This window comes from Nerophis lumbriciformis, linkage group LG12 (genome assembly GCF_033978685.3).
Source record: "Nerophis lumbriciformis linkage group LG12, RoL_Nlum_v2.1, whole genome shotgun sequence".
NCBI lineage: Eukaryota > Metazoa > Chordata > Actinopteri > Syngnathiformes > Syngnathidae > Nerophis > Nerophis lumbriciformis.
In genome coordinates this window covers 34,279,707-34,292,847 of record NC_084559.2, presented here as the reverse complement: position 1 = coordinate 34,292,847, position 13,141 = coordinate 34,279,707, and the positions used below count along the sequence as shown (strand labels likewise).

Below are 13,141 nucleotides of genomic sequence, written 5' to 3'. Positions count from 1 at the left end.
TAATAAAAGTCTCAATCAATCAATCAATCAATTTGATTTAGACAAGCTTGGTTTATTGTATCTTTTTAGTTACTACTCACTTTCATTTTGTATGTAAAACTGTCAATCCTGAAAATGGTCGGATTGTAAATAAATAGCTTTTTTTGTTTGTATACTCCAAATGTTCAAGAAAAGACGTGTACAAAATTAAAATGCTGCCTCAAATTTTGCAAGAAAAAATAAGTCTGCTGATTAAAATAAAAATTAATTCTGTAAAAGTGTTTATATATAAGTATGTATGAAAATAGGAAAATGTTTAAAAGTTATTTGCAAAAAATAGTGCCAGAGTCATAACAACACCGGAAGTAGAAAAACTGTGCCACACGTAAAGTATTCCGATGCATCATACAGTTGCTAAACAACAACAGCAAAGAGCTGTTTAAAAAAATATATTCCTCACATTTCTGTATTCTAATTAAATTAATCCAGATGTCTGACACAAGGGGTGAGTGGCAGGTCGCACGCCGACGAAAAGGTGCGTCCAAAAGTTTAAAGAGTTTGCGTGTGTCTCCAACATGCTGTCAAACCCCGTTGGATGTCGGTAAAACTATCAAGCGGATCAAAGAAACCGTGTAAGAATTGTATTCAATAAAACTGCAATTGTTCAGTTGCATTAAATTATTCTAATTACACGTTCTTTTCTGCAGGGCTGAACTCAAATGTGAAGAAGTTTGGAAAGAATGGAAAGGTGAGTAAAAAATATTTATTATCACTATAAGAACAGATGGGATAGGCTATACTTTTTGGGGAAATGATGTGGTTGCAGTGCAGATTAAAACAAATCCACAAAATAAAGTAAAACTCTTGAAAAAAAAGAGGGAAACATCAAAGGACATTCAAGAGCACGGAGATGATGCAACAAGCAGCCACTTCAGTTGTGACATTTGTACATACAGCTACAAAAGTAGATAGATAGATATATAGTACTTTATTGATTCCTTCAGGAGAGTCACCTCAGGAAAATTTAAATTCCAGCAGCAGTGCACAGAATTGAGATCGAATTTAAAAAGTAAATAATGGGAGTATAAATGGAAATAAAATGGAAAATTATACAATAAGAATAAAAATAAAAAGCGACAATAAGAATAAAAATATAACAGTAAAAATAAGAATATAACAAGGGAAACCAGGCAGTAGTGACCATGTTATGAAAAAGTATTGCACTGTTAATTGCACTAATCAATCAATCAATCAATCAATGTTCATTTATATAGCCCTAAATCACAAGTGTCTCAAAGGGCTGCACAAGCCACAACGACTTCCTCGGTACAGAGCCCACATAAGGGCAAGGAAAAACTCACCCCAGTGGGACGTCAATGTGAATGACTATGAGAAACCTTGGAGAGGACCGCATATGTGGGTAACCCCCCCCTCTAGGGGAGACCGAATGCAATGGATGTCGAGTGGGTCTGACATAATATTGTGAGAGTCCAGTCCATAGTGGATCCAACATAATAGTAAGAGTCCAGTCCATAGTGGGGTCAGCTGGAAACCATCCCGAGCGGAGACGGGTCAGCAGCGCAGAGATGTTCCCTAACGATACACAGGCGAGCCGTCCACCCCGGGTCCCGACTCTGGACAGCCAGCACTTCATCCATGGCCACCGAACCTGTGTGTCTCCCCCTCTACAAGGGATAGGGGGGAGCAGAGGAGAAAAGAAAAGAAACGGCAGATCAACTGGTCTAAAAAAGGGGGGCTATTTAAAGGCTAGAGTATACAAATGAGTTTTAGGATGGGACTTAAATGCTTCTACTGAGGTCACATCTCTAACTGTTACCGGAAGGGCATTCCATAGTGGAATAGAAAACGCTCTATAGCCCGCATACTTTTTTGGGCTCTGGGAATCACTAATAAGCCAGAGGTCTTTGAACGCAGATTTCTTGCCGGGACATATGGCACAATACAATCGGCAAGATAGGATGTAGCTAGACCGTGTAGTATTTTATACGTAAGTAGTAAAACCTTAAAGTCACATCTTAAGTGCAAAGGAAGCCAGTGCAGGTGAGCCAGTATAGGCGTAATATTATCAAACTTTCTTGTTCTTGTCAAAAGTCTAGCAGCCGCATTTTGTACCAACTGTAATCTTTTAATGCTAGACATAGGGAGACCCGAAAATAATACGTAACAGTAATCAAGACGAGACGTAACGAACGCATGAATAATGATCTCAGCGTCGCTAGTGGATAAAATAGAACAAATTTTAGCGATATTAAGGAGATGAAAGAAGTCCGTTTTAGTAACACTCTTAATGTGTGACTCAAAGGAGAGAGTTGGGTCGAAGATAATACCCAGATTCTTTACCGAGTCGCCTTGTGTAATTGTTTGGTTGTCAAATGTTAAGGTGGTATTATTAAATAAATGTCGGTGTCTAGCAGGACCGATAATCAGCATTTCCGTTTTCTTGGCGTTGAGTTGCAAGAAGTTAGCGGACATCCTTTGCTTAATTTCATTCAGACACGCCTCCAGCTGACTACAATCCGGCGTGTTGGTCAGCTTTAGGGGCATGTAGAGTTGGGTGTCATCAGCATAACAGTGAAAGCTAACACCGTATTTGCGTATGATGTCGCCTAGCGGCAGCATGTAAATGCTACAGAGTGCAGGGCCAAGAACCGAACCCTGAGGAACTCCGCACGTTACCTTAACATAGTCCGAGGTCACATTATTATGGGAGACGCACTGCATCCTGTCAGTAAGATAAGAGTTAAACCACGACAAGGCTAAGTCTGACATACCAATACGTGTTTTGATACGCTCTAATAAAATATTATGATCGACGGTATCGAAAGCAGCACTAAGATCAAGAAGCAGCAACATAGATGACGCATCAGAATCCATTGTTAGCAGTAGATCATTAGTCATTTTTGCGAAAAGTACGGTAAGTAAAAAAAGTAAAGCACAACAAACAACAAAAAAAGCAACAAATACTGAGCACATATGATTGCACCATGCATAGACAAACAACAAAGCAACATTTTCCAGTCAGAAGCATAATTTGGTAAACTTGTAACCATCCTGTCTTCCAGATCAGATCCTACCATCTTTGAACCACAAGAACATTAAGGATTCAGCGGAAATATTCCACGAGAGTTTGGATGACAAAATAAGTCCATTTCAATGTGTGTGTTATGGCTTGGGCACCTTTTCCTCGTGTGTGTCTGCACGCTACCAGCTGGCCATGATGCTCTTGCTCCTGGATGCAGGAAAGGTAAAATGTATTAATGCTGTCACTCTTGTGTCCAAACAAATGACTCTTAATTGAGGGACGTGTCGATCGATCGGCCACCGACCAGTATCAGCCGATTTTTGTGATAAAGTATGAGATCGCCATTGCCGTTCCACAAACGGCGATCGATCCCCTCTAGCTTGCGCTGTTTTTGTTTTCAGTGGCTGGCAGCTAATTATGTGTATCTACATACACAGTGTAGAGCATGGGTGTCAAACTCTGGCCCGCCATGTAATTTCACTTGGCCCGTGAGGCGATACCAAATCAACACTAGAGCTGGCCCGCCGATTATATACAGCGGCGGTGCCGCGGTACACAGGTACACAGTGGCCTAGTGGTTAGAGTGTCCGTCCTGAGATCGGTAGGTTGGGAGTTCAAATCCCGGCCGAGTCATACCAAAGACTATAAAAATGGGACCCATTACCTCCCTGCTTGGCACTCAGCATCAAGGGTTGGAATTGGGGGTTAAATCACCAAAATGATTCCCGGGCGCAGCCACCGCTGCTGCCCACTGCTCCCCTCACCTCCCAGGGGGTGATCAAGGGTGATGGGTCAAATGCAGAGAATAATTTCGCCACACCTAGTGTGTGTGTGACAATCATTGGTACTTTAACTTTAACTTTAACTTTAATTCTCATACTTGCCAAACCTCCCGGGTTGTCGACCCCTTTTCGTCCAGTCCAACAAGTGCTGGCACAGTTACATAATATGTGCGGCTTTGGCACGCACACTGAAGTGAATGCAACGCATACTTGATCTTCAGCGATACAGGTTAAACTGATACTACCCTTGGTATTGATGCCAACAACTTATGGACTTCCCCACTCCCCTCTTACATGTTGAGTACTGATTGCGATAATGCAGACACATCAACAGTAGTTGTTATAGACTCTTATTAATCCTATCGTTAATTTCGTGTTAGTGTCTGCTTACTTTCTGCTCTAAAGTGGTTCCATCTACAATTTTTGACCTTTACCAAGCACTTTTATCTAGGTATTGTTTCAAGCTATCTTAGGGGTTGCTTAGCTATTAGCATGTCTGCTCCTGGCTTGCTCTCTTGTTGTGTAACCTTTTTAGCCTCTTGATAACGACACAAAAAAAATCTAGTTTATTTGCATTATAGAGGTGATTATTATTAGCTTAGGGGCATTGCTCTACACCAGGAGTGTCAAACTCAAATACAGAGTGGGCCAAAATTTAAAACTGAACAAAGCCGCGGGCCAAGGTTGAACAAATTAACCTTTTTGATAGGGACCCAAACAAGTTTTGCATTAAATATTGAACAAGCAAGGCTTATATAACTTTATAGTGACATGCAAAATCGAGTTTCAAATAATAATAATAATAATTAAAAAATATCAATGGCATATCAAATACAATTTAAATAAAAATTGAATGCCTCTTTTCTATTTGCAGCTTTCTGAAGTAAATATCAACATTAACTTTTTCCACAGGCTAAAACATTTGAAAATAAAATAATGAATAAATCAACCATTCAGGACTTTAAACTGCTCAGTTTGCAACACACTGATCTAATCTGATGAGCCCAAGCCAGATACCTGGCATCTTTTCTTGGATGCTAGTTCATTAATGTCAGGGCTCAGGCTTTGAGCTGAAGCAATACTCATTATCGAACGAAGGTGTTCATCAGTCATTATTTCTCGTATTCCAGTCTTGGGGGCGTGCCTTACAGGCACTGCTTTTAACGTCCTCTACGAGCTAACGTCACGTCCGCTTTTCATCCCTTCTAACAATGTGACGGCCCAGTCACAAGATATGAGCGGCTCCTGTACGCGCACACACGTAAATGCAACGCATACTTCATCAACAGCAATACAGTTTACACTGAAGGTGGCCGTATAAGCAACTTTCACATTGTTAGAAATATACGCCCCACTGTGAATCCACACCAAACAAGAATGACAAACACATTTCGGGAGAACATCTGCACAGTAACACAACATAAACACACCAGTACAAATACCCAGACAGAACCCTTTGCAGCACTAACTCTTCCGGGGCGCTACAAGGTGTGTGTGTGGGGGGGGGGTAGTAGTGTATATAGTAGCGTCCCAGAAGAGTTAGTGTGGCAAAGGTTTCTGGGTATTTGTTCTGTTGTGTTTATGTTGTGTTACTGTGCGGATGTTCTGCCAAAATGTGTTTGTCATTCTTGTTTGGTGTGGATTCACAGTGTGGCGTATATTTCTAACAATGTTAAAGTTGCTTATACGGCCACCTTCAGTGTAAACTGTATCGCTGTTGATGAAGTATGCATTGCATTTACGTGTGTGCGCGTACAGAAGCCGCTCATATCTTGTGACTGGGCCGTCACATTGTTAGAAGGGATGAAAAGCGGACGTGACGTCAGCCTGTAGAGGACGTTAAAAGCGGTGCCTGTAAGGCACGCCCCCAAGACTGGAATATGAGAAATAATGACTGATGAACACCTTTGTTCGATAATGAGGGTTGCTTCAGCTCAAAGCCTGAGCCCTGACATTAATGAACTAGCATCCAAGAAAAGATGCCAGGTATCTGGCTTGGGCACATCAGATTAGATCAGTGTGTTGCAAACTGAGTAGTTTAAAGTCCTGAATGGTTGGTTTATTCATTATTTTATTTTCAAATTTATTAGCCTGTGGAAAAAGTTAATGTTGATATTTACCTCGGAAGGCTGCAAATAGAAAAGAGGCATTCAATTTTTATTTAAATTGTATTTGATATGCCATTGATATTTATTAATTATTATTATTATTATTTGAAACTCGATTTTGCATGTCACTATAAAGTTATATAAGCCTTGCTTGTTCAATATTCAATGCAAAACTTGTTTTGGTCCCTATCAAAAAGGTTAATTTGTTCAACCTTGGCCCGCGGCTTTGTTCAGTTTTAAATTTTGGCCCACTCTGTATTTGAGTTTGACACTCCTGGTGTAGAGCAATGCCCCTAAGCTAATAATAATCACCTCTATAATGCAAATAAACTAGATTTTTTTGTGTCGTTATCAAGAGGCTAAAAAGGTTACACAACAAGAGAGCAAGCCAGGAGCAGGCATGCTAAGCAACCCCTAAGATAGCTTGAAACAATACCTAGATAAAAGTGCTTGGTAAAGGTCAAGAATTGTAGATGGAACCACTTTAGAGCAGAAAGTAAGCAGACACTAACACGAAATTAACGATAGGATTAATAAGAGTCTATAACAACTACTGTTGATGTGTCTGCATTATCGCAATCAGTACTCAACATGTAAGAGGGGAGTGGGGAAGTCCATAAGTTGTTGGCATCAATACCAAGGGTAGTATCAGTTTATGATCGGTACTACAGTGATTAAATTGATCATTTTATTTTCTCAAAATCTTTTTGTTGTTGTTGTTTTTTTCAAGTTTACAAACTCGGGGAATAATTCCGTGAACACACAGGGACTTTTGAGGGCAAAACAAAACTATAAAATTTGTAGTAGATAGTAGTTTTTGCTTTTGTGTAGTTATTGTGTACTATTGACTTTGTTTTGCTTAAACAATTGTATGTAATAAAGTGAATATGGAACTAGTTTAAATATTGTGTGGATATTAAATTAGCTAGCTTATGTTCCCATTACTGTGATGAGGTGGCGACTTGTCCCGGTTGTCACGTTCAAACACTGAGAACATCTATTAAACAAGACAAAAGGCAAGGAATCAAACAGAGACAGAATTCAATTTGGACTCAATATTGAGGAGAGACATGGCCACTGCACTCTCTGTACAGTCCTGCACCACGCTCTGACGAAGAAGGTTTTCGTCTCCTCTTTTATTTAGATGTTCAATGTTTACGCAACAACACCTGTCTCAGCAGGAATGGGGAGTATGTAAACAGTCATTGTTTTCGGTCACATTGAAGACAAAAGAAGAAGATCCCTCGGGCTTGGGTTCGTCCTGGATTCAGCTTGGGCAGGTTTTCGAGGACAATGGATGACCCCTCCCATCTCATTCCATCGTCCACAGCGGAATCTTCCAAGCGTTTGGCTTGGTGTAACAAAGACTGCTTCTTGTCTGTTCATTGAGAACTCAGAACGGAAAGTTTTTTGATAATTTAAATACAATCTTTCTGACACCGGGTGTACCCCCCCTTCCGTCCGAATGCAGCTGAGATAGGCTCCAGCACCCCCCGCGACCCCGAAAGGGACAAGCGGTAGAAAATGGATGGATGGATGGATGTTCCTATTAGTGATTTAACAACACACATTTGTTTAACAATTGTCTATATTTTTCACAATTACTAGGTTGATGTGATAACAATTTTTTACCGGCCTGGATACAATTATTTATGGCGGTCACTCACCCTGTCTCGTCAACATATACGCGCTGAGAGTGCGTGCACACATACAAAAACAGTCCAAGAGAACCAATGACCAATTTGCAGTCATGTTGTTGTTATGATAGAATGTACACTCAATGACAGCTAACGCTAGCTATCCATAACTGCTATTATTAGCTAACAACACTTAAAGCTAATGCGCGTGCATGTGTTACGTCAGTACATACCGTAGTTACATCATTCCGTCCCTGAAACCGTGAGAGGGCGGGATATACTGTGTGAAATACATTGGAAAGTGTGCGCCCACTATATGCATCTGTGTAAATGTTGCAAACAAGCCCTTTACATGTGATACATGTGATCGGTATTGGCCGATATCTCACTCTTGGATGAACTGTATCAGAATGGTTAGCGTATAACCCTGATCCTAAGTGTATGTCTTACTACTACTCAGTGGCCTAGTGGTTAGAGTGTCCGCCCTGAGAACGGGTCATACCAAAGACTATAAAAATGGGACCCATTACCTCCCTGCTTGGCACTCAGCATCAAGGGTTGGAATTGGGGGTTAAATCACCAAAAACTATTCCTGGGCGCGGCACCGCTGTTGCCCACTGCTCCCCTCACCTCCCAGGGGGTGAACAAGGGGATGGGTCAAATGCAGAGGACAAATTTCACCACATCTAGTGTGTGTGTGTGACAATCATTGGTACTTTAACTTTAACTTTAGTGTCTCTCTTCCAACAGATTCTACTCAAAGACTGTTTTGTTTTTGATCCTGCTTTCTCCCCTGGAGAAAAAGATGTCCTGAGAGCATTGGGTCTGACTGTTCTCACAGAAAATGAGGCCAGTTAAGTAGATTCTAATGCAGGGGTGTCCAAACCTTTTGAGTGGGGGGGCCGCATTGGGCTTAAAAAATTTGGTCTGGGGCCGAAAGCCGACTGCATGCAGAATAACTATATGTATGTATGTGTGTGTGTGGATATATAGATATATGATTACAAATTGTCATAATCATATAATGGATATATAATTAGTAATTATTATAATTGGTTATTAAGAGTATTAAGAGTTTGCTTCCATAACGACCTCCTTAAAGTTTTTAAATCAATCAGAAATATCAAGCAGCAAAAATGCACCAAACATTGATAAATGTGGAGAGAGTGTTTTGCATTTTTTCCCATCATCCCTTGTAATGGATTTAAATGGTTGTAGTTTGGATTTTTTTTTAATGCTAATTTGACGTTTTTTATAATATCCACAAAGTCCAATGAGCAGGATGTGTTATGTGTGACAATGTTTGTTGATTTTTTGTGCTGGTAGAATTTTTTTTTTTCTGCACCATGACTAGGGAAGGTTGTTTGGATTGGGTCATATAAGTGAATGCTGTTTCATTTTTCATTTTTCATTTATTCATTTAGTTCAGGCAATGACATAAAAAAAAAAACAAGGTAGACAACACATAATAATATAAATTAATATAATGCAAAAGGTAATAAATAGAGATGTCGGCCGATAATATCGGCAGGCCAATATTATCGGCCGATAAATGCTTTAAAATGTAATATCGGAAATTATCATTATCGGTTTCAAAAAGTAAAATTAATGACTTTTTAAAACGGCGCTGTACGGAGCGGTACATATCCGGTAAAACACGGACGTAGGATTGTCTAGTATACTCTGGACTGAAGCTGTGTGCCTTCATTGATTTTGTAGCTGTTGTTTTGATGCATGTTTAAAAAAAATAAAAAATAATGCACTTTGTGAAAGTCAAAGTATAGTATTTCCCATAGTTGTAGTGGGTATTAGGATTATTTCAGGGAGAGCATGTCCCAAATTCCAAACTGCTGTTTTGAGGCATGTTAAAAAAAAATAATGCACTTTGTGACTTCAATAATAAATATGGCAGTGACATGTTGGCATTTTTTTCCATAAGTGGAGTTGAAGTTGTTCTCTTATTTTGGAAAACCTTGTTTTTGATTGATTGATTGAAACTTGTATTAGTAGATTGCACAGTACAGTACATATTCCGTACACCCAAATACGTTTTTCAACTTGTTTAAGTTGGGGTCCACGTTAATCAATTCATGGTAAAGTTATATTGTTTAATGCATCCAGCAGGGCATCACAACAACATTAGGCATAATAATGTGTTAATTCCGCGACTGTATATGTCGGTATCGGTTGATATCGGAATCGGTAATTAAGAGTTGGACAATATCGGAATATCGGATATCGGCTAAAAAGCCATTATCAGACATCTCTAGTAATAAATATAGAGTATGTGAGCATGATAATTAAGTTTTGCCTGAAAGGGAGTGGGAAGAAGATAATTTATTTAATCCAACCCCCAGTTTTCCATTCAGTGATTAATACATTGAGTTTCACTGTTACTTTGTTCAAGGATTATAATACAAATGTTGTATCATGATTGCATTACCACAGGTAACATCATTATTACACTGTAACAATAATTTGTATCAACAATGTAGGAAGAATGAACATACCAACAATGGTAAGGGACAAAATGCAAACAATGGTAATAGACAGACCACATAGCACATGTTAACACTTTAAAACAGAGTACAACAGCAGGTCAATTTAAAGACCCTCATCTCTATATTTTAACCAGACCCGATGTTTGTATAATAGTTTAAATTGACTAATAGTTTGGCATTGCTTGTGTTGTAAGTCCAGTCCAGTTTGTTCCATAGTTTTACTCCGCATACAGACACACAAAAACGTTTACACGTGGTTTGAGCTCTCAGCAATGAGAAACATTGGTGTACAATTAACGGCCACTGACTTGAAGTTGAAGTACTCATGTTGGTCATCAAATGGTGACAAAATGGCAGCTATCAGACTGCTGACTATATGTAAATTGTATGCCCTGCCAATTTGCTTATTGGACTTATGCCGTCTGGCGGTGCGGGGGTCTGTGGTTTGGACACCCCTCCTCTAATGCTTTTGCATGTTTTGTTAAAATTGTGTTACTAGTATTAGTAATTGGCCCAATGGTGTGTAGGAGGGGAAGCGACTGGCCACCAAACCTACCCTCTTTTACCTGATGCATTGTGGGAAAGCCTTGTACAACAACCTGCTGTGGAAGAACTGGAGTGCACAATGTTTGCCCCTCTTGATGATAATAGGAAACAGCTTTAGCAGCATGAGAGAGAGGTTTGCACAACACATGTTGGATTAAAAAAAAAAACCTGTTCATTTGCATTTTATTTGATTTTGTTGTGCCAACAGGATGCTTGAGAAAGAATTTCAGAGGGACTACAGATACATCAGCCTGGCAGTGACTGTATGTGAGGACAGACCGCTAACCTGTCCATCTCGTCTTTTGGACGTCTTCGGTGACACTGCACTCGTCACTTTTAAGTCTAGCGCCCTTATTGGTCTGCCACAGTCTACTTGGACAGAGACGCCTGAACCATTATATCAGCACTGCCCGGATTTGGAGATAATACAGAACGAACCCATAAAAACGACCGACAGTTAAGGGTGGCATCTTTTCTTTTAATATGATGGACACAAAGCACTGCTGGATAGATAGATGCACCAGAGCAGCGATGTGATAACCATGGACATTTAGAGAAGCAGTATCTTTTTTTCTTTTTTTTAAACCTACCCAAAATTGTTGTGTTTTATCATTTCTCTGCCTTCTCCTTTATTGTGATGTCTGTTTTCTTCAGTTCATTAGTCCCCAGCGAGGGGCGGACACTAAGGGACACCTGCAACCCATTTCAACCTAGGAGTATTTAAGCTCGTCACTGACAGCTTGGTCTTGCCAGTTATTGTCTCCTGAACCTCCCACGTGCATGCGCCTGCTTCACCTCGTCAGTCCTGGTACGTTGTCTCTCCTTAGCCCTGTAATCCCTCACCTCTTTGTGTTTGTTTCCTAGCCTCCCTTAGGTAAAGAGGATTCTGTGTTGGACTTTATGCTGTGCTCAGTGCGCCCTGGCTTTTTCCCCTGCCGACCACTGAGGAACCTGTTTTTGTTTGTAATTCGTGGTGTGCACTTCTGCCCCATCGTCTTTTGTTCCACTTTTCGGACTTATTAAATTTTTCCCTTTTTGTAATTCAACCTTGCCTTCCGTGTCTGCATCCTGGGGTCACTTTCTTGAACAGTTCCTAACACAAAATAATGAATTAAATAAAGGAAAAAAGCGCTTAAGCAAAATAGGTTTATCTGTGCTACAGTAGTTCTAATAATAGGCACAACAGTATGACCAGTGTTTTTATTGTTTGTGACTACACTCTAGTATTCATGTTAGAACGATACACAAGCCTGCAGCAAGGTGGCAGCAGTCTAACTAACATGCTCCCTGTTCTCCCCAGTAGAAGTAGTAAGTACACAGCAGTAAAAAAACAAAACAAATGATGATAACAAGAATAAAACAAAGCATACATAGCCTTTGGATTCATTTGTGTGAAGTTTCCTCCCACAACCCCTCCCCGCACCCTACCTTTTCCAAATCTTACCAAACTTGTCCTAATTGTTTGTGCTGCAAATATGTTTGTTTGTTTGTACCGTTATGTATTTTAGGTTATTAATGTTTTATAGTTTTTATGTTAACGTGAAATTATTCATTACCGGCCTTCTAACCATATCAGAATCTCCCCAAACTTGACCCATTCATTTGTGCTTCAATTGTCTGCAAAACATTTCTGTCTAACTATTATAATTTTTAAGTTACTAACAATGAATGATTCATAACCAGCTCCATAAAACGTTAATAACATAAAAACTATAATAGACCCAAAATATTTGCACAAAGTCGCCAGACAATTGGGACTCGTTTGGGTGGATTTTGGGAAGGTGGGGCTGGTCATGAATCATAAAATGTTAATAACTTAAAAACTATCATAGTTAAACCATAGCTTTTTGCAGCACCAACGATTGGGTCAAGTTTGAGGAGATTTTGACTATTATGAATCATAACACGTTAATAACATAAAAAACAGTAAATGTTAATACATTAAACTATTATTAGTTTGTTCAAATATGTTTGCCGAACAAACGATTGGGACTGGTTTGGGGACTTTATGTGAAGGTGGGGGAGCTGGTTATGAATCATAATTTGTAGGGATGTCCGATAATGGCTTTTTGCCGATATCCGATATTGTCCAACTCTTTAATTACCGATACCGATATCAACCGATATATGCAGTCGTGGAAATAACACATTATTATGCCTAATTTGGACAACCAGGTATGGTGAAGATAAGGTACTTTAAAAAAAATAAAATAAAATAAGATGAATAAATTAAAAACATTTTCTTGAATAAAAAAGAAAGTAAAACAATATAAAAACAGTCACATAGAAACTAGTAATTAATGAAAATGAGTCAAATTAACTGTTAAAGGTTAGTACTATTAGTGGACCAGCAGCACACACAATCATGTGTGCTTACGGACTGTATCCCTTGCAGACTGTATTGATATATGTTGATATATAATGTAGGAACCAGAATATCAATAACAGAAAGAAACAACCCTTTTGTGTGAATGAGAGAGAGTTTTTTTGGGTTGGTGCACTAATTGTAAGTGTATCTTGCGTTTTTTATGTTGATTTAATAAAA

At 39.4% G+C, this 13,141-nt stretch overlaps 1 protein-coding gene across 2 annotated transcripts; it reads left to right on the top strand.

Moving 5' to 3' along the window:
- The first annotated feature begins 361 nt into the window (after positions 1-361).
- On the top strand, positions 362-11,642 carry srrd (SRR1 domain containing). Of its 2 annotated transcripts, XM_061986456.1 has the most exons (6): positions 362-611; positions 687-727; positions 3,063-3,244; positions 8,300-8,398; positions 10,578-10,729; positions 10,805-11,642. In XM_061986456.1, the coding sequence occupies exons 1-6, from the start codon at positions 469-471 to the stop codon at positions 11,055-11,057; spliced, it is 870 nt and encodes a 289-aa protein (XP_061842440.1). In that variant the 5' UTR covers positions 362-468; the 3' UTR covers positions 11,058-11,642. The 2 variants fall into 2 exon arrangements, with proteins under 2 accessions (XP_061842440.1, XP_061842441.1); XM_061986457.1 differs by lacking the exon at positions 8,300-8,398.
- Positions 11,643-13,141: the final 1,499 nt, after the last annotated feature.